The sequence below is a fragment of the Aedes albopictus genome, chromosome 3 (genome assembly GCF_035046485.1).
Source record: "Aedes albopictus strain Foshan chromosome 3, AalbF5, whole genome shotgun sequence".
Lineage (NCBI taxonomy): Eukaryota > Metazoa > Arthropoda > Insecta > Diptera > Culicidae > Aedes > Aedes albopictus.
The window spans coordinates 270,832,646-270,859,265 of NC_085138.1; the positions used below are offsets into that span (position 1 = coordinate 270,832,646).

A 26,620-nucleotide genomic window follows, 5' to 3' on the forward strand; every position below is an offset into this window, starting at 1 on the left:
GGTCAGATTGCAAATCAGAATATGAAAATCTATTGAATATAAATATTGGTAAAGATGGGCAGATAAAAAAAATTATAAATACAGTAGTCTATTTTCTATGAAAATATGGAATTTGCCAATAAAACCTAATTTTTCTCAAAAAATTTACGTATTACTAAAATTATTAGGTCACTCAGTGGATCAAAATCTATTGAATATGAATATTGGTTATAATGAGCAGATGAAAAATTTAAAATTTTAAAGACAATACTAAATTTTCTTTGAAAATTTGAAAATTTGTGAATAAAACCCTATTTTTCTCAAAAACTGTACGTGTTACAGGAATTCTGAAGTCAGAATCGGATTCAGCGGGCCAAATTTCATTAGAAATGGAACAAATGGTCAAAGTGCGTGAAAAAAGTTTCAATTTTGTCGACTAGTGTAATCGAGTCTCCGGATAATCGAGTCCGACCTGTACTGCCACCTACCAATTTTTGTATTTGCAAAGCCTTAATACAATATTTGTATATGTTTCATACCGCATTGTATTAGAATCTGTCAATCTCTGGTTGCGTGTCCTCTCAGAATCGTTCTGGAAGTAATGCGGCGAGCCGGACTCAACATCCCAATTTTCACGAAATCCGGTCAATTTGTGTGCTTTGCGGATGACATGAATACTATCGCCAGAACATTTGGAACAGTGGTAGAACTGTACAGTTGTACTTCCTTCTAACATGCCAAACGGCATCGACATGGTCGGACTGGTGGTTCTTCTTCTTCTTCTTCTCTGTGGCCCGACGTCTCCACTGGGACTTGGCCTGCCTCGCATCAACTTAGTGTTCTTTGAGCACTTCCACAGTTACTAATTGAAGGGCTTTCTTTGTCTGCCATTGCATGAATTTGTATATATTGTGAGGCAAGTACAATGATACACTATGCCCAGGGAGTCGAGAAAATTTTTCCGACTGGAACGGGAATCGAACCCGCCGTCTCCGGATTCATAGCCCTAACCACTAGGCTAACTGGAGACCCTGGTCGGACTGGTGGTGAATACGTGAAAACAAAGTGCTAGTAGTCAGAATTGAACACGACAAGATTCTTCGCAAAAGTAACGTTACGATAAACGTGAATACCTACCTTCGAGGTAATGGAAGAATTATTATACTTTGGATCCTTTCTGACGTTTGATAACAATATGAGTTGTGAAATACGAAGGCGCTTCATTTATCATCGGGACACAAGCCTATCAGATCTATGGAAGATTCAGGTTGTTTATGTTTATCAAGCAAATAATATAACTTAAAATTATTCCCACATATTGATTTTTACCGGATGAATTTTGGCACTCTCAGTCTTGAAAATCAAACGATTTATTTTATTCTGTCCGACGTTTCGGCCATGGGATGTGGCCTTTTTCAAGGGAAAAACTATATTTTGAAAAAGGGGGGTTTCGGTTGGTCACAATATCAATGATTTTTACGTTTTCTTTTAAAGTTTATCAAAATACCGTACGATACCTATCCCAAGACGAATGCTCCGCATGCAAAGTTCAAACCGTTTTCCATTCACCAACGACGATGGCGGCGCGCCGGAGCGGTGGTGGCAGATTCAATTTAAATCGGCTTTAACGATTCCCGCATAAATCTCTTTTACGATATAATTTCCCCAAACAAAAGGTCATAATAGCATCGGGGGAACTGGTTTCCGACATGGCAGTGGAATCGTTACCGACATTGGCTCATATGTATAAGGGGTCGTCCATAAATGACGTAGCTTTTTAGGGGGGAGGGGGGTGTTTGTGATTTTGTGACGAAGTGTGACGATAGGGGGGTAGGGGTTTATGATATGCTACGTAGCTTTCTACTAAGCCTATTGAAAAAAGTATTTCGTATTTAATAAAATTTTTACTTGCATTAAGTATCATTATCCAGTAAATCGAAAAAAAATATATTGCATGAATTATTTTTTGTTTCATTCACATCAATGTAAATAACCAATAATGAAGATTAAAGGCTCTTTTAAAAGGACTTGCAGCTATCGGACGCAACAACTGTATCTGAGAAAATGGTTTTGAAATCCTGCGTAAAGAATCATGTATTGTGTTTGCAGACAAAAATCAATTTTGCTCAAATGCTTCTCATGACCAATAGTTTGTTGCTTGCTATAGAGCAATCTCAGAAGGGACTTCCAGAAGAATTTCAGAAGAAACTCCTGGAGGAATTTGGAAAGGAAATCATAGAGAAATTTCAAGAAACTCCGTGAGGAGTTCCTTGAGCAGTTCTAGATGGAACATTCGGAAAAATCTTGAATAAACTCCTGGAAGAGTCTAAGAAAGAGATATTTTTAGATTCTCAGAAGGAACTCCTGGTTCCACGGAAGAAATTTTTGAGAGAATCCCGGAATGAATCTCTGAAAGAATCTCGAATGTAACTTTTGGGGAATCCCGAAAGACATAACTCCTGGTGAAATATAAGAAAGAAAATCCTGGAGGAATTCCAGAAGGAACAATGGGAGGAATCCGTAAAGGGATTCTTCGCGGAATTCTAAGGGAATGGAAAGATGCCTGAAAAAGTTCCTGGAGAAGTCCCGGTAATACAAATCCTGGATAAATCCTAGATGGAAGTCCATGAGAAATTTCAGAAGTATCCAAAAAGGAATTCCTGAAGAAATCCGAAAAAGAACCCCTGGAAGAATCCCAGAAGGAATTCTTGGGAGGGCTTTTAAAGACCGGTGGGGTTTCCTGCCGAGATCTCGGAATCAATATCTAAGTGAATAACTGAAGAATATCAAGAAGGAATTCCTGGAGGAATCCCGAAAGGAACTTCTTTGGGAAACATAGAAAGAAGTTCATATGGAATCTAAAAAAAAATCCGGTTAAAATCCATGAAGAGCTGTCCGAAGGAACTGCTGGTGGAAGAAAGGAGAAGAAAACCTTGAAAGAGCTCTTGAAGGAAACCATGGATAAAATTTTAGAAAAACATTAGAAAACAAACTGCTGGAGAAATCTCAGAAGGAACGTTTGGGAGGAATCTTAGAAGCAACTCCGGAAGGAAATATTGGAGGAATCTCTGAAGGAACCCCTGAAGGAATATAATAAGGAGGAATTTTCAAATATGGAATCCCAAGGATATATCCCCATATCCCAGAAGGAAATCCTGGAGGAACTAAAAAGGGAGAAATTCTCAAAACGGGATTCCCAAAAAAAACTCCTAGAGTGATTCCAAAATGAACTGCTGTAAGAGTTTTAGAAGAAATGTCGTGGTGAATTTTATTCAAATGATACCAATTTGATATTTTGAAGAGATTTACTAGTGAGCAAACTAATATCTTCGGAAGAGCTAATATGGTATTTAACTATATTGGGAACATCAATTTCCTGTTCTGCGGCATCAAGCTGAACGATGGGTGGTTTATTGAGACATTAGCTTTGGTGATAATCTCCACTAGAGTCCCTATAATTAGAGTCTGGCGGACTGTCACCTCCGACCGGAGCCAATCGAGCATGACGTCATGGTGTCGTCACCGATAAATGCTACACCGTGACGTCATGCTCGATTGGCTCCGATCGAAAGTGACAGTCCGCCAGACTCTAACTAGACTGACTCTAATCTCCACTGGTTGCACCTATGGTCTTGTTGTCGGCGATCTGATCCTAGCAGTCGGCAATGTTATTTTTCTATTGTTGTTTTTTTTTAGTATTCTATGAAATGGAATCAGAGCTAAATTTGAGTTTTTTTTGTTTATTTTTGACATGATTTTTTTTTAGGGGGGGGGGGGGTTCAAGAAGCTACGTCATTTATAGAGGGGGTATCTGAATATGTGACGAAATGCTACGAGGGGGGAGGGGGGTATTAAAAATCGCTTAAAAAAAGCTACGTCATTTATGGACGACCCCTAATATGCGAAATCAATTTCGATATGATTGATTACCGACAAAAGTTTTGGATACTAGTACCAATAAATGCCGCCCGCCGCTCAACGTACATACGAGACACGTAGGGAGGGCCCGTGCGCCGCGCCGGCTGAGGGTAAATCGAATATGTACACACTCACACGGTGTGTAATGTGAGCTGCAGAAGTGACGCCGTCGAAGGATCGCATGGCGAACGGGCTGAAGTGGGAGGAGCTGGTGGGTCTAGTCTTAGCAGTTCTGCTGCAGAAGTAAGTAGGTGGAAGCAACATATGGTGCATATATTGCCAGCCATTTCCGCCACGTGGTGCCCGCTGCAGAAATTGCGGAATAATACAGGTTGTGCGTACCTGCGGTACCGTACGCGATTTGGGAAACTTGCGTTGAATTCGGTTTCTGTTGGTAATGGGTTTAATAAAAATGTTGGTTGGGATGTGCTTTCAATGAGCACAGGAATAATTTATGACTTCATTGGCAATTGATTGCAGTCGGAGTTATTAAAACATGCACTGGGCTAAACGGAAAAACTTCCCGCGATAATGAAAAACCGATGAATGATGCAAGTTCTATGTATGTTTCTTTGTTGTATGATAATGTTACTTCATGTTTGGCATGAAAATTTTAATCTCTATTAACCTTTTTCAAGCTTTCATCGTTTTCAATGATAAATTGCCTGATTTTATACGCTTTCAATGTGGTATCAGCCACAAAACAATATTTGCTCGATACTCCCCCTAACCGCCTAAACGATAGTCGATATATTTAAAAGACCCGATGGTCCCTGTTGGTCCATCCCTTTTCCAATATATGATATGATATGTGTGTATATGTGTGATTATTTTTATTATATGATAGAACATTCTTACCTTTTTGTTATCTGAAAACTAAAAGGTTATGATTATATTTGGTTCAACTTGGTATTTTTCGGCTTTCAGTCACAAAAAAAGCGTTGATTATTTTAGATCATTGCCAACGTTTCGATCCTGTGGTTGGGATCTTCATCAGGGCTCGATGTGAATCAACTTGTTTTCGATTCGTGTTGATCACACGGCGGAATGTCGTTTTCTTCTCTGCACCGCACTTGTTTCATTGGACCCTAGCACCTCGATTGAAATGGTGGGTGGGTACACAGTTCGAGTCACAACACTTGGCACTTTGGGAACACTTCTGTTCGTGCTGGCCGTGATGATTCGTTGGCATTTATTCATAGATAAAATTTACCTGAATCCTCCTGAAATAAAATGTTAATTAGCAGTAAAAGATCTAATATAACACAACACATACAGAAAAAGTACTCCAAACTTAGATCTTGAAAGGTACTTAACTGTCTGATGACCTTAGACAGGAAAACATGTTGCAAGATCTAAATTTGGTGTGGCAGATCTTACACCGCGACGCACCATTGTAAGGTGATCTGCCCACGTTACGGGACTGGAATTTCGTGGAAAATGTCCTATATGGAAAATTACAATTAATTGTAAGATCATTTGAAGCAAGGACAATTTTGTCCCAACCCACCAAAAGTGAGAACGAGGTGTGTTTTTTTTTTCCTTCTAAACCATAGGGGCATAATCTGCTCAACAGACACCCTAACAGAAGGTTAGGGTAGTGTAGGTCTGAGGCCGCCTTCTACAACAAAAGTAAAAGCCGGGACTACTCTCTCCTCGTACCCACTAAACCATTCCTATGGTCGCCAAACCCTACGTCTCTCCGGAACCACCAAGAAGGTATTGACGGATTTCGCGCCAACTCGAACAAATGTTGGCAGCACCCTCTCAGATAACAACGAAACTTTCTCGGTGTGTAGACCTTGCCCAGATAAGCCACTTTGCATACTCATTTTTCTAATTTTTTTTCTCGACTGACTTTTGAAAAGGGCTAAACTTTTTTATGGATTTTTAAAAAATGTTTTTAATCAAAAAATGACTACTCCTACAAAAAAGTGTTGTATGGGTGATTATCACAAAATAAGTCAAATTTTAAGAAAAAAATACTGAAAAAAATCCAAAATGAGCCCTACACTGAAAAAAATCATTTCTAAAAATTCAAAGTTGATTTAAGAAAAACACCATTTTTGATTTTGATGAAATTTTGTCTCAAGACAGGTAATTATGTTCCCTACCAACCGTCCATACATCACAAGATGGGCACTTTTAAGGAAAAAAAGTTTTTCTAATTTTTTTTCAGTGTATTTTGTTATCAACAATGAAACCAGTGAAGGCCATAACAATCCCAGAATCCAATGAAACTCAATTTTCTAGGAGATTTTTGTTATTTATTCAATCATTTGGAAGGGTTTTCCTATACATAAAAAACTTCAAAATATTACAAATGTATTTTCTTAGGAAATGTAATGTTTGATCGCAATATGTTTTGAAGTGCACTTTTAAATATACAATTATTTATAATTATGATTTTTTCAAATATATATATATGTGTCTTAGAGCCAATTTCAAACATGTTCTTTTCTATTTTTTTTCCGATCATACTAAATATTTTTGGTTCATCTTCTGAATTAGAATACCTGTTTGCCTTTACTTTGTCGCCAGGAATAGGCAAAAAACTATGGAATTTCTGAGTGCCTGGTATTGTATTGGTGTTATTATATATTTCTTCGAGATCTTCTGACATTTTAATGTACTGTTCAGTGGATACGTAACAGAAATTAAATTTAGTTATATTTTTATCTGTCTGTACAACTGCCCAGTTATATAACTCTCGTGGAGTCGTTATGGTATTTCCATAATCTCGAGCAAGACTTGCTCTCTTTGCCATTCGCTTGAGAGTGCCACCAATAGCATCACATGGACCTTTACCGTGGGACGTTGCAAAAAAATGCCATTCTGCTCTTAATGCATGCTTTGACTGGAATCTACATAGACTAGCAAAGTTCTTCTTATTTTTGTATTGTGATGCTGCCCCATCAGACATAAAATAAATTTTAGAAAAGTTCGTTAATTGTTTCATAAAATCTATCATTTTTGAGATGAACAACTGGACCGCAACTGTATCGTGAGCCATTACTTCCGATATGATAATGAAGCTAACATTTACAAGTTTATTATCTTTCATATAGTAAATTTCAAATGGGTGTATTGTTGCTTGCGAGTTGTTCCAATGATATCCTTGAGCAGCGTTTTGAATTAGGAATGAATAGTTTTCAGAGAAATCACAAACCGCAAGAATTTCATCATCCTTTAATGTATCTTTTTTATTTCTGAGAAATGATGATTGTTGTTTATGAATAAAGTCGTGTGTTATAAGTTTGTCAATTTTATCAACAAGATGATACGGAACAAATTCATCAACAGGTTTAATAATCGTTTCTAAATTACAGCGATCAGTATTCAACCACTGCTGAAATATAATCTCTTCTTTGTCATTTGATTCTAATATCAATGTAAGTTCCTTTTCAATGTGTTCATTACAAGCACACTTTTCACAAGCACGGAAAAAGCAATTATCTGTTCTGGTGGAAATACCGCAAAGCATTTTTTGTATTATTTCATCTTGTGACACAATTCTTATACTGTTGAACATTAAATTTACATTTTCATGAATAGTACATATGCATACATTATGTATACCAGTAGAATCAAGTAAAATACAATGCTTTGGTCGCAACTGTGTAAATACTGTGAAACCAATATTCACAGTTTTGTACATATCTACAAAAATCATATAAGCCTCTTTGAGCGACATCATCAAAAGTCGTTTTTGAAATTGTTGTTTTTTTTTCCATTTCGAACCTCAGAAACAAAATCATTTGTTCCTGGCATTGGCCTGCTGATATCATTATCATCAAAAAATTCTCTTACTATTTGTTTTGTATCGTCATCAATACCATGCCCCCTTCTTTTTTCGGTGGTACAAAGAATACCCTGTTCATAAACAAGATCCTTCACCTGCCTCGTCATATACATTGGTGCGTTAAACTCTCTTGTGATTTTATTTACCGACCAAGACTTAGGAAGTACAGATAGTATTTTAATCTGTTCGCTTCTGTCAGTTGTAGGGTGATTGAACTTATCCTTTAACTGCATAATTATCTCGTCATACGCCTCCACTTTGCCAACATCCGTTGAATCTATTCCGAAGATATTTTTTCGAACTGCTTTCGTAATCTGCAATGATTTGTTTATGCGATATTCCATACTTCTCATGTTTCTAGATGAGATTGGCGATAAACTCAATGTTTCAGCAATGGTATTAAACTTCTCAATATTATGGGGACCCTGTAGTTGATCTGTTGACGGAATTGACTCCAATGATGGAATAGATGGTACCATATCTGTAAGATAAAAGTTAAGGTTAACAATATAATAATGAATGCAGTGGAAAATTAATGATAGTTATTTATGCAACGAGTTGCAAAAATGATTTTTTTTTCGCACAAGTAGTACATTTATCCAACGAGGCTTGCCGGGTTGGATAAATACGAAGAATACTGAAAAATGTAGTTTTGCAACGAGCTGCAAAATGAGTTATATAAAAGAAGCTAACACGTTGAAGGCTTACTTACCCAGCTCATGTTCGATTTGTTGACCACTCGTTGACGGTTCTGGTTCTGGAACATCATGATGTTGCTGCCCACTAAATGATGGTTGCATAGTTTCGTCGTTTCCATCCGATCGGCATTTTTTCGTATTCGGGCTTCTGTTGTGACTTATCAATCCACGACATGACTCACAAATACTCATCGATTCGTCGATTTCATGTGTATATCCCATAGAATGAATTTTATCTATCAATCTTAATGACATGCCCCGTAGATTATGACGGTTGCACTTTGGATTGTTTATTTTTGCACTGCACTTGAATTTTGATTTATACGATTGATCCATTACTTTTCAGAACTGCCTTTAATAACCAAAGAGAAGTAACACGTTGAATGATACCGATTCATTTTCTTGTTTTGTTCATATTTGCTTTAGGTACAACTCTTGATTTGTTTTTTTTTTCGATTAGGTAGTTCGAATCTAATAAATAGCCTTACCTAATATTAGGTAAGAACATGGGGTAGAAACGTTTGGGTAGAAATTACAGCAGCACGTATGAAATGCGTGTTCTAATTGTATATTGTTTCGTACTTCTAGAGTGCTGCTGCGTAAATATGGGTGCATTGCATTGTCGCATATGACACAATAAGTTTCATTGCATTTTGAGATTACTAGATAACCTTCACTGGTTTAGTTTGTTTTTAAATAAGACACTGAAAAAAAAATAATTTGGACATGAAAAAGTTTTTGTTAGAAAAACTTTTTTTCCTTAAAAGTGCCCATCTTGTGATGTATGGACGGTTGGTAGGGAACATAATTACCTGACTTGAGACAAAATTTCATCAAAATCAAAAATGGTGTTTTTTTTTTAGAATCAACTTTGAATTTTTAGAAATGATTTTTTTCTTATTTTGTGATAATCACCCATACAACACTTTTTTGTAGGAGTAGTCATTTTTTGATTAAAAACATTTTTTAAAAATCCATAAAAAAAGTCAGTCCAGATAAATTTTGAAGAAACTAAGTATGCAAAGTGGCTTATCTAGTCTTGGTGTACATACCCAGAAAGTTTCATTGTAATCTGAGAGGGTGCTGCCAACTCCGAATACGATTTGGGGCGAAATTCGTCTATTGCTTCAGAGAGAGGCTAGTGCACATCGCACCCTCAAGGTTAGCTGCGTAGCCTAGCAGCAACGAACATCGATGACTCGCTCTGGAGAGTCCATCACGGTAGCATGCTGGCGCTTAGCCAGTTTCCCGAGTGGTCCTCGCCGAGGTGGTGTTTTCCTCTAGCGTACCGAGTACTAGTATTCGGTAAGTGCAAGAAAGTTGTTGCGACGAGGGATGGTGGCACCGGCTCTTTCAGAAGATGACTGTGAAGCAAACACATGATTGCTGTTGATCCTGCAACAAAGCTGCAAGTGTGATTTTATTAGGCCTATTTGAATAATTGTAAAATATATTATAACCTAAAAATTTGGTAAAACTACACAGATAAAAATAATGATATTTACACGTCATGTAAACCTATTTTTTTTTATTCTTCAATCACTTAACCTAATTTACAGCTCTATTGTCCACTAGGACACTGCGTGAGCGATTCCATTTGGAAGCTGTACATACACTTTGTACAGCGCCTGAATGTATTCAATTTCTAATTGTACTACATCGAACTGGTGGCCGTTGCGCTGCTTTCACTTTCTACCCTATCATGGTAGAATGATGAGCTGGAGGATGTTGATGTGTGGCTGTTGGTTGTTCCTGTTTCCAGTCCGATTGGGGGTCCATTATGGGTTGCCGTTCGCCGATGTCCAAGTATCCGGGTTCATTTGAGCCATGGGCTCAGAAGGGGGTCAGTGTCAGCTGCTCTCAGGGGGAAAGACCAACTGACGAAAGTGCCGGGGCTGGCATCGAACCCATGACCATCTGCTTATGAAAACTTAATTTTAGTCATGTAAACTTAGTGTTATGATGGTTTATATCATGTAAATTTGTGTTATATGTCATGTAAATACTCAGAGTCATGCTGAGTTACATGACATACAGTATCGGACAATAAAAATGCACCAGAGCCGTTTTCCCATACAAACTAGTCAACTTTAGATTGCCATATCTCAGTTGTTTCTCAACCGATTGTTTTCAGTTTTTCTGTGATGAACTACAAATCATTTCAATTTTCGAAAACTATTGAAAAAGTTAGGTGACAACTATTGATACAAAAGTTACAGATAGGTTGAATTTTGACAATAAAAATGCACCAAGACAAAAAATTCTATAGAAAAACATGGCCACGTCATATCATTATGGTGTCCGGCAAATATGTTTCTTGTGTGGTGACGAGTAAATTTGCTGAAGAGACCAACGTGATTTGACTTCAGCATTTTTTGCTAAAAAATATTTTGTCTTGGTGCATTTTTATTGTCAAAATTCAACCTATCTGTATCTTTTGTATCAATAGTTATCACCGGATTTTTTCAATAGTTTTCAAAAATTGAAATGTTTTGTAGTTCGTCACAGCAAGGCTGAAAACAATCGGTTGAGAAATAACTGAGATATGGCAATCGAAAGTTGACTAGTTTGTATGAAAAAACAGCTTTGGTGCATTTTTATTGTCCGATACTGTATAATGGAAGTTCACATTATATTTAATTACTTTTACATGATATGTCATGTAAACTTCTGTGATATCCCACGCTCCAATCATGTGCATCATATGTCACTGAATTTTACACTTTTTTTTTCGATCTGTGTATGGTAGCAACATTTGGTTTCCAACCGTCACCTCCTCACTAGATGTTACACTGTCATTCCTTTGTTATTATCAGTCAAGCATTGTCAATTCTAGGGATGTTTATTTAATTGAAATCTTAAGAGCGTACTTATGCGCAACAAGAGTGCTTCTGGTCTAATGGCCTAATTTTAATTGGATCGTTCTCACTTCGCCCTTTTGCCACCACACAAGACATCCATAGGCCAATATTGGACGAACAACAGTTATGTAAATTCATTTGATATACATATTTGGGTTTTAGACCCCAAGTTGAACCAAAGGTACACCGGCATTTCCCGAAGGCCACACAAGCCTTCATGATTCTGAACTCAATATGAGGTGTCCAGGAAAGCTTGGAATCAAGAATAACTCCAACGTACTTTACCTGTTCAGTCACATCGATTTCAGAATCAAAGAGACGCAAAGGTCGAACTCCATTACGGTTTCGCCTTTCCGTGAAAAGAATGTTCTACTCGGATTAACCGAAAGGCCATATTGGCGACACCAACCCTCAACTACCTGAAGGGCGCTTTGCATCAGGTCGAAAAGGGTGCTGATGCACATACCAACTAACAATGTTAGGTAGTGGTCGGCAAAACCATAAGTAGGAAAACCGCTATTATTGAGTTGCCTCAATAGCGTATCCGCTACGAGATTCCACAAAAGCGGTGAAAAAACTCCCCCTTGGGGGCATCCACAAACACTCAATTTCCTAATCCCTGCTAGAAGCAATATCGAGAACAGATATCGGTTTTTGAGCATTCGGTGAATCCAATTGGAAATCATTAGAGATATACCATGACTCCGTGCGGCTTCCAATATAGCATCGGCACGTTGTCAAAGGCACCAACACAAGACTGCTTTTGAGCGAATGCTTTCTCGATATCGTAAACAACCTTGTGTAAAAGAGTCACAGTGGACTTACCAGATTGGTAGGCATGTTGGTTCACATGAAAAGGCACGTTGGCCAGATGAACATCACGGATGTGATGATCCACAATGCGTTCTAAGCATTTCAGAAGAAAAGAGATCAAACTGATAGGTCTGAAACTCTTTGCTTCGTCATACGACGCATGACCCACTTTTTCAATAAACTTTACAGTAATATCCCGCCAGGATTTGGGAATAAACCCTGTAGCAAAACTGCAAACAAGTAGTTTTTTCAAAACATGTTTGAAATAATCAAATCCCTTCTGAAGCAAAATAGGATAAATCCCATCTGCCCCAGGAGATTTGAAAGGAGCAAAGCTATTAAGTGCCCACTCAATCGATTCTATAGTTACAATACTCCGAGTCAAAGCTAAAGAATCATAACTACGAGAAAAGACATCAGGTTCATCCGAAGATGTAATATCCACACATCCAGGGAAGTGTGTGCTGAATAAGCATTCCAGAACTTCCTCATCAGAGGAAGTCAGATCGCCACTTGGCAAACGAAGTTCGTTCACCCGGAAATCCTTAGATTTCGCAAGGATTTTGTTTAGCCGACTGACTTCACTCAAGCTGGAAACATTTGTACAAATGTTTTTCCAGCCGGATTGTTCAGCAGACCGGAGAGCTTTCCTGTAGGCCTTGCGAGCCGACCTGAAAGCCTCCGAACCAGCCGAACGTCGTCTATTCCAACTCTTTCTACATTGTTTCCTGAGTTTCGCCAGATTAGAGTTCCACCAAGGGGTTCCTCTTGTGATCTTCACAGACCGTAGAGGACATGCTTCTTCATAAGCTTCCATGATGAAGGTCGTTGTAGTATCAACGGCATCATCTAAATCACTTGGAGTGTCAATGGATGGTGAGTATCCATGAAATTTGGTCGCAACCAAATCAGTAAAAAGATCCCAGTTTGTTGACCGAGGATTCCTGCAACGCAATGTTTGCGAAGTAACATTTAAATGTTCAAAAAAGATAAAGCGATGGTCAGATAAAGATTCTTCATCTGACACATGCCAATTGGTCAGCTCGTGACTAATTCTGCTAGAGCAAAGCGTTATATCTAACACTTCCTCTCTAGCAGATACCATGAAGGTTGGGCGGTTTCCTATGTTAAGTAATGCAAGATCTGTACTACTTAAGTACTCCATCAAACTGGAGCCTCTCAAGTTAATGTCTGAGCTGCCCCAGATGATATGGTGAGCATTAGCATCACTGCCAACAATAAGCGGAAGGCCTTTTGAAGTGCAGTATGCGATAAACCGAACAATAGACGTATTTCCTGTTGCGATTTCCAACAGATACATCAATTGTGATAGCACATACAACTCTGGTGGTTAGTTCAGAGATGAGTGTAGCAACTATTGCGTTGTTGACAAGCACACAGGCTCGAGGCATGACACGCGAGTTTGCCATTTCATGTTAACTGAAAGTAGCAAAAACCGGGTTCACAAGGTTTCCTAGATAGAAATTCCCCTTACGAAAGTAAGGTTCTTGTACCAAAGCCACTTGGGCTGTACCATTTTACATAAGTCTGCAAAGATTGATCGTTGCTGTTGCTGAAGATTGATCTGAGCTATCCTAACCGTAGCCACTACCCAAACTAGGTAAGATTAAACTCTTCGCAACAACAGTACAGCAAAGAACAGCAACAATAAAACCAAATCGGTATCGATTGGAAAACGCCAAAGGCGAGGATACACAGAATTCACTATGTAAATCGCATAATGCGAAACCATATAGGTGAAAATTTAAACAACATTTTCATAATCCCGCCCTTATTTGGGCTCAAACGAGACTAAAGAAGGGCAGCCGATTGTCTCGGAGAAACACAAGGTCCACTGCACCATTGCTCCGGTGAGCGCAGTAAGGGCAACATACTGTGGAGGGCGCCCTGGTACTCCACAGGCTCCGTTTGCGATTAGGTTTTTATTAGACCCCCCCCCCCCTAGCCATTCATTCCTAGGCACGGTAAGCATGAAGCCGCAATACATCATGAATTAGGGGTCACCTGTTGATGGACTCTTACAACCAATTGAGACAATCGCTACCGACACTACACAGCTATCTAGTGTAACGTTCTCCAGGTGGGCCACTGAAATATCCACCAACGTGTGGATTCTAAATCGAAATATTGATCGTTCTCGTTATTTGAAATTCAGAAAATCGGGTTTTCCCGAATGCTGACCTTCCTGTTACACACAAACAGTTTTGCCCGGTAACACCCGCCGGTAAGTCGCAGGTTCGAAAATGAATGAATAGAAAACTGATCAAATTCCAAAATTTTACCAGCACCAAAAAAAGAGATCCAGAAATAAAACGAAACTAAAAGAACAATTCTCAAATCAACAAATCTCACACACTAGCTTTATTGAAACCAAATTCAAACTTTTATTATCTACAAACATTTTATGCGCTTGTCAGAATCTCGGCCGAGAGTATGGTTTTTTATTACTTACCTCTAGATTACAGCTTAAGCCTAACTTCCTACAATTAACCTATCATACGCACTGGCCAGCACTGTTCAAAAGTTCGATCGATCACTGCTCTTCATGTGAACATTCTATTGTCCCCAAAACCGTTTCACTGGAAACTGGCTTGTATCACACGCGACTCTAGCTAGCTATTGGTCACTGCTCCATCCAATCCGCTGCGACGTCAGTGTAGTCTGATTCCCGCCAATTTTGCGCGCCAACCACTGCTGATCTCTCGATGAAACCGTTTCACCAAAAAAAAAACGATCTCACGTGGGAGCTATATTTATCGAAACGAACGATATTTATTACTAGATAATCTAGTATCGAGCACAATAGACTACATATCTTACATCGGTTCTCTTCTTCCTCAGCACACTCGGTGATAGTTTCTATACGGCCACTATCAAAACACTAAGATTACATGACAAAACTTAAGTTTACATGTCGTGTAAATCTCATTATTTTTATCTGTGTGAGATGCATTCAATTCAAATGAACATTCAAGTTAACCCAGTTTAAACACATAGCTTAATTGCGTTGAATATTTTTGAGGAGTGTTCAAGTCAGATGCTCGTTTCACTTACACAGTCTGAACCAGGGGCTAGTTACCAGGCATTAGTGTTTGTTGATCAAAACGTTTAAAATAGGAGGCAATCAGTGAAGTACTAGATTGAAAGTAGTGAGCTGGATTTTTGTATGGTGAGATGATCGATTCTCCATTTCTGCAATGAAACGGTGCAAACAGCGTGGGTTATATGATTTCTTGACTAATTTGATGCTGTTTGAGCAAAAGTTTGGGTAACTGCATTGTTGTATTATTTATTTCTTGCAACTTCAACAACACAGTTACCCAAGCTTTTGCTCAAACAGCATCAAATTAGACAAGAAATCATATAACCCACGCTGTTTGCACCATTTCATTGCAGAAATGGAGAATCGATCATCTCACCATACAAAAATCCAGCTCACTACTTTCAATCTAGTACTTCACTGATTGCCTCCTATTGCCACTACATGTTCAGAAACTGCGATTTTTTTGTAGACTACCTTGTATAATTAAATGTTGTTATAATTTAAATTCTCTTTAATTTTAGGCACCCAAGACTTCAGAAATGATTATAAACCAAAAGGATCAAATAAGGAAATGTATTTTTTTTTTGCCGCAAAATATGTGTGGAACAACTTTCAAATTACAAACGAGGGGCCCAGATGCAATGGAGTGTAAGTAATCATTTTGTCGATTTTGAGCCGAGCACATAAAACAATTATTCAGAATTTAAGCTTTTAGGATTATTTTACAATGACTAGAAAAATTACAATAAAACGGAGAAAATTGGGTATATTTTGAAAATCCATACATATTGTATGGGATAAAAAATTGGTGAAAAACTTAAAACCTTATTTACTCGAAAGTGGGTTTTGGACACTTTGCTTCTAACCTCCTCAAATGGCAGTGTGTAAGGACTGTTCAATTTATAAAACGGACAACTTTATAAGTCTATAAAAAGAAGACGTGTATTTCAAATTTAACCACGTTTGCTTTGTTTTTCAGAACATCATCTCTCATTATAGTAATGATTTTTTAATCGAATGAAAATAGTTTTATTTTATAGAAAATCGGCCCGATGTTAAATGAGGTGAATTTTTCGATTGCTGAAAATTGAAAATATATATAAAATTACTGTTCACATATGGTATATCGTTTTTAATACGTGAAAAGTATGTGCCATGCTGCAGCAGCATGAGTAATAAACATTCTGGCAAAATTTAAACTCAATTGGAAAATTAAGTGTTGAGATATTAAAGTCTCAAGTTAGATTAGATTTTTTGAATAAAATTCAATTGTGAAGCAAAAAGGGCATGAAAATATTAAATAATCAATTTTTTTATGCATCCAGTCCAAAGTGGGAATAATGTGGGTTTGAATGCAGAAAACTGCTTCTTAATAGCATTGCTGGTTTGATTACTGTGCGTCATTACAGATACAGTAATCAAAACAGTATCGTTCTTTGATGGTTCCTCCAAATAACAATGCTTACCTAATGCAAATTTTGCATAACAATGATGTTGGAAATAAAAACTTTGCATCCGATTATTATTAAATAAGGTGTACTATAACATAGGACCAACTTTGTTGGAAATATATAATAACAAGATTCGCTAGAGTCGAAAATCAGCATCAATGGAGCAAAAAGTATGAAATTTTTTAATATGACCATCTTTATGGATTAAATTTTTGATGAAAAATGCAATTAAAAGTTATTTTTTCTTCTGTATCATTCAGAGAGCAATATTCTCCTACTCTGGACAAATTTCTAGCCGAATCCGTGATGTTATTGCAACACAGGACTTAAATGATCATTTTTAAATAATTTCTATGAAAATAGGGCAACTCACTATATCAAGCTGGTGCCTGCTTGGTGCATTATTACTGATCAACTATTGAGCTTTACCTTTAGTAGAATAGTGTAAGCTTCCAATTCATTAAAAACTTCATGAAAATGTGCATGTTAAGTATGTGGAAAGTTATGTCGAATTTTGAGAAATGGGTTTTTATTGATGTTTTACGAAAACCGCTTCAGTTACACAATAAAGAACATTTTGCTTAATGTTATATTTTTCCTACATTTGAGAATAGCTAAAGAAAGCTACGCAAAAAATTGATAATGATTTTATTGAAAAATAAAAAAGATATCGCACAAGCAAGTTGTCCGTTTTATAAATTGAACAGTCCTTAGTATGACTTTCTATAAACAATTGGGTCCCCTATAAGGCGCTAACGACAGGGCAAGCCTATCCAGCAGGGTTACGATACGATAGACGGGGGCATCTTCGAGGTGGTGGATGATTTCGTCTACCTCGGATCCTTATTAACGGCAGACAACTACGTTAGCCGTGAAATAAGTACGAAGGCGCATTGGGCCTACTATGGGCTTCACAAGAATCTGTGGTCAAAAACGATTTATCCTCGTACTAAATGCACCATGCACAAAACGCTGATAAGACCGGTGGTTCTCTACGGGCACAAGACCTGGAATATGCCCGAGGAAGACATGCAAGCACAAGAAGACCTTTAGGCCAGCGTGCATAATAGGCGGACCAAGTGCAGATCTGGTAAATTTGGGAAGTGGCCGAAGATGGAGGACTACAGCCACGAGCCGAGCGAGTATTTGATTTAGTTTTATTGTAATAAAGATGTATGTTACTTGAAGTGTTCAAATGACGAGTGATAAAGATGATTTTTGGCGGTGTGCAGAAGCACGGTATGTGGCGAACAACTGTAAAGATTGTGTGTCTTTATGAAGCACGGCGATAGGTGAAGCATGCATTAAAAAGAATCCACAATGACTTGGTCGATGTAGCCTATATAATATTTTTATAAACCAATTATCTGTATAAGCTATTGGAATTCTTTAACGATTCCAACTCAGCTAATCGTCCGTTGAATCGATCTTTCGCAGAGAGCGTATCCCAATCTGAAAAAGTACAAAAGAACCGAGAATGGTTTACCCATAATTGGCAATCAAATTTAACGGAAAGTCTTTTACAAAAGTGATATCCATAATCAAAGTGAGTGCAGCAGTACCCCGAAGAGAGAGAGAGTGGAAAAAGCCGAAGGAGAGATTTTTCCAAAAGCATGAATAAAGAAAAGGCTCTGTGATGGCTCCTCAGACTTCACAACTGGAAGAGCTTGCTGTGCTCCTTCGCTTTGCCTATACCCTTGACTAAATAATTGATGCAGGGAAAAATGCTCGTTATATCGCTTGTTCCGCAACTTGACTCTAAACTTTGTACTGTGTTGTACTCCATCCGTCGTCGTATAGGTTCCTACCGCTCAGTTCTACGAGGAGGCACTGAGCCGATATTTTGCCTCCCAGTACAACTGGGAAACCCTTATGTTGTTGTGCCTTGCCCCCGCCAACCCGAGCTTGTTGCGCTACTCGTTGCTCGTAATGCCAATTACAATAATGATATCAATCATTCAAATAAAAGTCAAACCAGATTGTTTCCTGCCAGCGGACGTAACTGATTTGGCTAAACAGATCACATATTCAACATGTGATTCGGTTCCGATATGTGCACCGAGTGAATCCGGCCGGGTCCCGGCTGGAAAGGATCTGTGTACCTATCGAGCGCAACAGGGTGAAGTATGTGTACTACATTTAATTGAAGGATGGCTTGACTTCCCGTCTGCCGGTCCACGAGTCCACACAGGAGAAGCTGCAATTTTCCGGTTGTCGAGAATTGCAGGTAGTTGGCTGATGTTGTGAAGGGTTGTTATATGGAACACTTAACTAGAAAATTGAAGCTTGTTGTGTATGAAACAATCACGCTGTTCTATGAATGACCAAATCGTATGACTGTAATCCATTTTTTTTATATTAGATGGTAAGAAAAGAAACAGTTTCAATTACAGCGTTAAGAACGTTTAATTAACGGATTCAAAGCGATGAACTTAGCAAAGAATTAATTAACCAAAGGAAGTCAAATTCGTAAATGTACGTCTACCCACCAAGTCGAAAAATGCTCTTTTCTCCACAGGATCGATTTTCCAACGAATGATAACTGGCTGGAAGTGTATCTGGATCGCACTAATGATAGCAAAGGAGAGATCAAACGGATTTTGATTTATTGGTCGTTTGATAGCAGCATTCTGGATTGACTGGTTGGTTTTGTGAAGACCGTTCGTTACGATTTTGCTCGTTAACTCGAGTGTATAGTGCAAACGATAAGGTGAAACTAGAACGGCATTCTATTCGATATACATGAATATCGTTTAAATGGTCATGAGAAGCAAAAAACGGGGCTGCAAAATGATGGGTAGATAAATTGAAAATAGTGAATACCGCATTCAAAACGGACGCCTTATTAATTAGGGGTTGGGCACCTATAGTGGACTCCCTACAGAAAAACCTACCTACATATATGAATGACCGGTTACAGAAGGCTACGAAGTAAACCCGGACGGAAGCCTTCGCTTTCGCAGGAAGCCCAAAAGGTGTGGCGGATGCGACTGCTTGTGATAAGGTGTGGAGCTATCTGGCAGTGCCCGCATGTCTAATCGGATACTAACCCCGAAGATTGGCAGTAATTATAGTCAGGCATCCCGGAAAGCTGGGAAGGGTGGGCCTGAAAAGGCTGGCCCGTTCCGTATGGAAGGGAATAGGTGTTGCGACCGTTGTTAGGCCTTAAGCAAAAACAGAGTAGGGCAAACCAAGGGGAAGGCCCCCAGTGGACGAAAGTTGAGTGGAAGAAGAAGAAGGAAAAACCGCTAGTTAAGGAGTTGTCAAACCCAAAAGGCATAAGAGGGCAGGTACCAAGCACGTGAAAGACCACGTGCTCGTCATCAAGACCGAACAGTCTATGTACTCGGATGTCTTGAAGGTGATGCTAAGCGGCGCCATGCTCGTGGATCTGGAAGAAGACGTGCGCAGTAGTAGACAGTATTAGAATGATCGTAGAGCTCAAGTGCGACAAGGAGCGTAAGGGCGCCGCACCGCATATAAAAGTCTGGCGGAAGAGGTCTTTGACGAAGGGGTCGAGCGTAGGACTCGTACAGCAGAAACGAATGTGAATAACCTAGACGAGATCACTGAAGCTCGTCACGGCACTGCGGCAACAGTGCGAGATGCAGGTGGCCACCGCAGCCGTTCGGGTACGGAAGGGGCCGACAGGGATACAGTTAGCCTTGGAACAGCTACCTGTGGCGGACGTAAATAAGTCCGTTAAAGAAGGGAAGCTGAAGGTGGGCTTGTAGGTGTGCCATATTACCTTTCATGAGACACCTGAGGTTTGCTTCAAGTGCCTGGAACCAGGACACAAGTCCACCCATTTGTTTGATTTGTTCCGGGAAATCCGTGAACAACAGGCACCCAACGGGTAGTCCAAGGTGACCGCTCTTCAAGAAAGCCGTAGTGAACAAATCACAGTGCAGGTAACGCAGCCGAACCTGAACCACTGTTACGCAGCTCAGCAACTGCTTTGTCAGGCGTAACTGAATGGGGGACGGATATCGCCATCATTGCGGACCTTTACCGAGTACCCGCCGGCAACGGCAATTGGTTCGCGGATGGGTCCAGAAAAATGGCGGCGATATGGATACTCCGTCCAGGAGTTAGTGTCTACTACCTATGAAGGCTTCGTGGTTGCCAAAGTAAACGAGGTCTTTCCAAGTGTAGAATTAGCGTTATGTTAAAATACACGTGAATAAAAACAAAAAAGGGGTTTTTTCTGTAGCTGGTATGCACCTCCGCGGTGGTCGTTCGAGCAGTTCACGCAGATGCTGGACTGTATGACGACTGTGCTGACAGGGCGAAAACCGGTGGTAATAGCGGGTGACTTCAATGCCTGGGCTGAGGAATGCGGAAGCCGTTTCACGAACCAGCGGGGTCAGATCCTGCTGGAGACACTGGCCATACTGGATGTCGACTTGGCTAATGTCGGTACCAAGAGTACATTTAGTCGGAACAGCGCGGAGTCGATAATTGACGTTATTTTTTGTAGTCCTGGCCTAATAAAAAGTTAAAACTGGAGAGTAGACGATAGCTACTCTCACAGCGATCATCTGGCGGTTCGCTACAGTATCGATTACAACTACAGCAGGCATCAGCGGGTAGAGGAAGAGGCGGCTAGGTCAAGGCCAAGCCCTCGCAGGTGGAAGACATCATACTTCGACAAAGGGGTATGTTAGAAGGCGCTCCGCCGTGAGCAAATCCTACTTGGTTTAGACGGCGACGAGCTGAAATAGAAAACCACTGGCTTACTCGTGGACTCAAACGATCGCAAACCTGCGCGACTGCCTACAGGCTAGGCGGCGAATGTAGCAGGCACGATCTGAGGAAGAACGAAATTGGTGTTCGCCGTAGCAAAAGCCGCGCTGAAGACCGAGATAAGGGCAAGCAAAACGGCCTGCTTCGAGGACAACCGGGGACTGGGGCTGTCGATGAGAAAAGGTTCTCAGAAGTGGAACTTGCGAGGATAGCAAAGGTCCGTAGCGTAGGTAAGGCCCCAGGTCCAGACGGAGTTCCGAACCTGAACTTAAAAGTTGCTATTGCAAAGGCTCCCGATATGTTCAGGTCTGCTATGCAGAAATGCCTGGACGAGGGAGTTTCCAGAAGTTTGGAAGAGGCAGACTCTGGTTCTATTTCCAAAGACAGGGAAATCACCCGGAGACCCGTCGGCATATAGACCAATATGTTTGATCGGCAAGGACGAAAAGATCATCCTCAATAGAATGTTGAGGCACACCAAGGGTGTAAATGGTCTCTCAAGCAACCAGTTCGGCTTCCGAAAGGGTAGGTCAGTATTCTGCAGTATTGACTCTAGATGTAAGGAACGTGTTCAATAGCGCCAGTTGGCCGGCTATTGCTGATGTGCTCCTGCGTTAAGGGATACCCGGGTAACTTACAAGATTCTCGTAAGCTACTTTCAGAGTCGTGTACTAGTTTACGACACAGAGGTGCATCGGAAGCACTCCGCATAACCTCAGCACTCCCGCAAGGTTCCAACCTTTGTCCGGTGTTATGGAATATCATGTACGACGAACTGTTGAGGTTGGAATTCTCGGTAGTGTAATATCCATTAAAACTGGATATAAGGGGGCCATTCTTTAAGGCTAATAAAAAGACGTTGGTATACGGTCATGGTTTACATAGAACTAAACTTTATTTCGAAGATGGTTACATTCGTATTTCTGTTCAGATGGAACTCATTAAAAATGATAACCCTTTCATGCCACTACAACTCCTTCCTCCTATAGTAATAGCTTATATTAGCTAAATTTGCAAATGTTATCATTTTCTCTCCTACTCTAGCATATTTACAAATATTCAGACTGCTTTACAAAGCCCGTAACAATGAATATGTTAAATTAGATAACTGACTATTTCTCAGTAATAAACATAATCATGATTTGTTTTCTTGTTCATTTTTTTTTTCTATTTTTGGAAACCTCTTATTAGCACCCAACACTCCTCTCCTCTCTCAAGCAGAAGCTTTACACAAGCCATGTGTGCATGCTCATGCTCATCGTATTCCTATTCATTTATAAAACAAGCGAGAATTACCCCACGTGTCCTGATAATAATTATTATTTAGCACAAACATATTGTCATAAACTCCTTCTCAATTAAAAAACCACTGACAACAAATATACAAATTGTCCTAAAAATACACTTGGAAGGGAAAAAAAAGTAGAATAGTGCACCAAACACACAGACTAAAAATGAACTTAAAAAAAAACCTAATCAGCCCTGTCGCACTAAATCATTCACAACTTGTTCAAATGCAATGGTTATCAAAACGCCAATCAGCACCAGTAACTCGTCGCTCAGCTATCCTCTATGCTGTCCACATCCATAACACGATAGGGAAATCCATCACTGTGGGCCGGTCGATAGTAGGGAATCGCGCTACTTGGGCGGTGGCTTCTATATTCGTCTGTTTTCCACTATAACTCAGTCAATCTTGAACCAATTGACACAATTCTTGGAATGCGGTGAGATAGGTATAGTATCTACCCGTGTACAAAATTTCAAGTCAATCGGTTCAAAATTGACCGAGTTACAGTGGAAAACAGACGAAAATAACAGACGAAGAAAACCACCGCCCAAGTAGCGCGATACCCTATCATCAGCAGATAATCGTTCGATGAAGCTTCCAACGGCGCCGGCAGGTCACAGAAATAGCAGCAAAACATAACACAATCAAAAATAGGTAGCCATAGCTACTCCAAGGGTGTGCACACAAATGCCAAAAATTGTGTATTGTTCATCATCCCCGGTGTTGTTCGCTTATTCACCGACATAGCTGCGCATGTATCACCACATTCAAAGTAGAAAGTAGTGCAAAAAGGGTGCTCAGCTACCACAGTTGATAGATGTGGTACTCGTTTGAGTTACGCTGAGTTGAAAGAAAAATGGTACCTTATAATCGACCATAAAAAAATTAAATGGAGGGCCACAAAATGCTCTTCAATATTGATTTGATAAAAAAAAACGGCTCGCCTCCTAATCCACTAAAAAAAATGTTGCTGGTCAAATATATACACAGAAATAAAAAATAACACATCGCAACACAGTTTTTTTTTTTTTTTTATTAAAATATGCACGCAAAACTACAAGAAAAAATCCATTTCCGCACTAAAGTTGCTCCATAAAACATTTAAAAAAAAACACCAAAAGATCAAACAATCACTGGCGGGCGCAATAAAAAAAGCGGAATAAATGGACAAAAAAATCACAACGCAAATTAAAACTCACTACTGCAATAGTAGTTTTTTTATGAATTATTCGCACAAAAAAAATTAACAAACACTGAACAGTCACTGCAAAAGATGCTAACCAAAAAATCACGCCAAAAGCAGAAAAACAAACCAACGGTCGTGAAAGGTACGAAATAAAAAAAAACGTAACATGAACGTTTCAATTTCACAATAAAAAGCACACCAAAAATACACAATATAAAGTTGGAAAATGCACAATATAAAAAAAACACTAAAGCACGCTTATCACAAAAAAAATATACTGAAAAATTCACACCAAAAGTGAGCGATCACCGACGGTCGTGAAAGGCACAGTACAAATTAAAAATAATTTTCTCCTCGTCGACAACTGTAATATCCATTAAAACTGGATATAAGGGGGCCATTCTTTAAGGCTAATAAAAAGACGTTGGTATACGGTCATGGTTTACATAGAACTAAACTTTATTTCGAAGATGGTTACATTCGTATTTCTGTTCAGATGGAACTCATTAAAAATGATAACCCTTTCATGCCACTACAGGTAGTAACAGAGATCGTCAGCTTCGTCAGGTGAATCGATCGAAGAAGCGGAGTTGACTACTGTCCACTTCATCAAGGTTGTGGAGGCGTGGATGAAATCCAGGAAACTAAAAACTGAGATGGTGGTTGTGAACAACCGAAAGTCGGAGCAGCAAGCGCTGATCAGTGTAGGCGATTGCACTTGCTTCGTCAAACACTTGGGTGTGATGATCGACGAGAGGTTTACCTTCGGTAGCCACGTTGATTACGCCTGCAAAAGAGAGTCCCACAGCTATAGTGGCACTGTCCCGGATGATGTCCAATAGCTCTGCGGTGCGGTGTATGCCAGTGTAGGCGCTAGCTTCTTGCTAGTGTCGCTCTCAGGCCATGGTTGCTTCCGACAGTAGCTACATCGTTTCGGTCATGCGGGTCCTTCCGAATGTCCGGTTGCCCTTAGAGAAAACGGCAGAACCCGTTTTGTTCGTGTGCCCTCGTTTTTTGATCAATGCGTGACCGCATGCTTGCCACATCTTATCCAGAGGATGTGTAGAGATGGGTTTGGCTGGAATGCCGTTTCACCCACATCGTTTTGTAGCTGACACATTCTACCGTGACGTTTCCTTTTTACACATACTTTTCCAATGAATAATAACTATTCAACAGATCATACTTATTGGAAATTTTACAAGGAATCCAAATATGCAAAAATATTTGAGGGCTTACGTTCGAATTTACGAGTTATAGTGAAAAATCTGCCCAAAAAGGCGTCTAAACGTTGTAACGTCACGGTAGAATATGTCAGCTACATATGAGCAAAGTTGCACTCCGTCACTGTCAATGGTAAGCAAATCGCTGATTTTGATAGGCCGACTGCGATCCAAGTCAGCGTGCACTCTATTGAGTCGCCGTAACTTTCCTTGTTCCATTAGAACTGGACTGACCTTGGGACTGACTGTGATGGTGTGTGGAAATCACTGATAGGCCATCTTTAAAATTCGTTTAAAAATCCAAATGAAGATTTACCAAGATGATATTTTAATATGCGGTACAAAATAACAAGTTTTGCATGTTGATCACGAAAAAGTTTTAGTTTTGGCGAAAACCACTAAAATATCATAACAGTTGCAATGATTGTGATATAGAGTGCGGGTCAACATCAGGACGTACCCTGTCATTGTCGTTTTAATATTGAATGACCAGGAGTGATAGTGACAAATGTGCAATATCAGTAGTCCCCTGATAAGGCTGATATTGCGCAACTCTGCATATGAGGTGGCGCGTGGACTCGAAGAATGGCTAGTCCACACGCAATACAAGAGGTGGTCCAGGGGTTCGGAGTCGGCTTCGTAGGTGCTCTGTGGTCAAAATCGACCCTTACAGCGATTAAGTACTGTGCGTTGCTGTCGTGGCGTCGGTTTACTGGGTTGGTTTCGGGCCCACGGTTGGAAAGGGGTCCCCGGTGAGGGCCGGGCAGGTGGAAACACTACTGTCAGCAACCTTCTGGTGCAAGTGATAGGGCCTGAAGGGTAGTAATACCCTTGTCTCCAGAAATAATAGAGTGCATTTGTTCTTGAAAATCATCAATATCTTTTAAACGAAATGACGTAGAAACATTCTCCAAGCACGAAAATATGCGTACATATTTGAAATCTCTAAAAGCGGTTTCTCGATGACTTTGATGAGAAATTTCAATCAAAAAAGATAAAGCGATAAAACGGTTTGTTCTAATACCACCCCATGAAAACTAGGGTAAGTGCTCCAAATTTAATCAACACAGTTTTTTCGCTTTATCTGGAAAGAGGGCTTTATTAATAATAACTTTGTGAAAAACCATATTTATCTAAAAAATCATTTCAAGGCACTTAATGCATATTTCCTTTTAAAGCTTGGTCCTGAACCACTGTGCACTGAGACAAAGTATGTAGTTTCCTGAAAGTCACCCAAACATCACTTTTATCTAGATCTTGGCATTTTTGGGTTACACTCATTGAAAAAATGTTAGTCTAGAAAAAATTTGAAAACACAAAGTATACAAAGTTACTTCAAAATACAAAGTCGCCATATCCATAAAGATTCATTGGATTCATTGGATGGATTGGCGTAAAATTCGTCTATAGACAAATGTGGGGTCTCCAGTTGGCCTAGTGGTTAAGGTTATGGATCGCCAATCCAGAGACGGCGGGTTCGATTCCCGTTTCGGGTGGGAAAAATTTTTTTCGACTCCCTGGGCATAGTGTATCATTGTACTTGCCTCACAATATACAAACTCATGCAATGGCAGGCAAAGAAAGCCCT

General features: G+C 39.6%; 2 protein-coding genes and 1 long non-coding RNA gene across 3 annotated transcripts in view; 1 reads left to right on the forward strand and 2 right to left on the reverse strand.

Annotated features, from left to right (window-relative positions):
- LOC109433196 (LIM/homeobox protein Lhx6-like) overlaps positions 1-26,620 on the reverse strand; it is an 811,403-nt gene that overhangs the window by 446,256 nt on the left and 338,527 nt on the right. The gene's annotated exons all lie outside the window — the stretch shown is intronic.
- LOC134292084 (uncharacterized) overlaps positions 1-26,620 on the forward strand; it is a 289,398-nt gene that overhangs the window by 50,902 nt on the left and 211,876 nt on the right. The gene's annotated exons all lie outside the window — the stretch shown is intronic.
- On the reverse strand, positions 6,312-9,056 carry LOC134291118 (uncharacterized). Its single transcript, XM_062858442.1, has 2 exons — positions 8,412-9,056; positions 6,312-8,180 (listed from the first exon to the last, which is right to left on the reverse strand). The coding sequence occupies exons 1-2, from the start codon at positions 8,731-8,733 to the stop codon at positions 7,594-7,596; spliced, it is 909 nt and encodes a 302-aa protein (XP_062714426.1). The 5' UTR covers positions 8,734-9,056; the 3' UTR covers positions 6,312-7,593.

Excerpts from the sequence above, each read along its gene's own strand:
- LOC134291118 (XM_062858442.1), bottom strand. The coding sequence starts at position 8,733 with ATGGATCAATCGTATAAATCAAAATTCAAGTGCAGTGCAAAAATAAAC. Across the intron at positions 8,181-8,411 it reads ACAAATCGAACATGAGCTGG|ATATGGTACCATCTATTCCA; the intron begins GTAAGTAAGCCT and ends TTTATCTTACAG.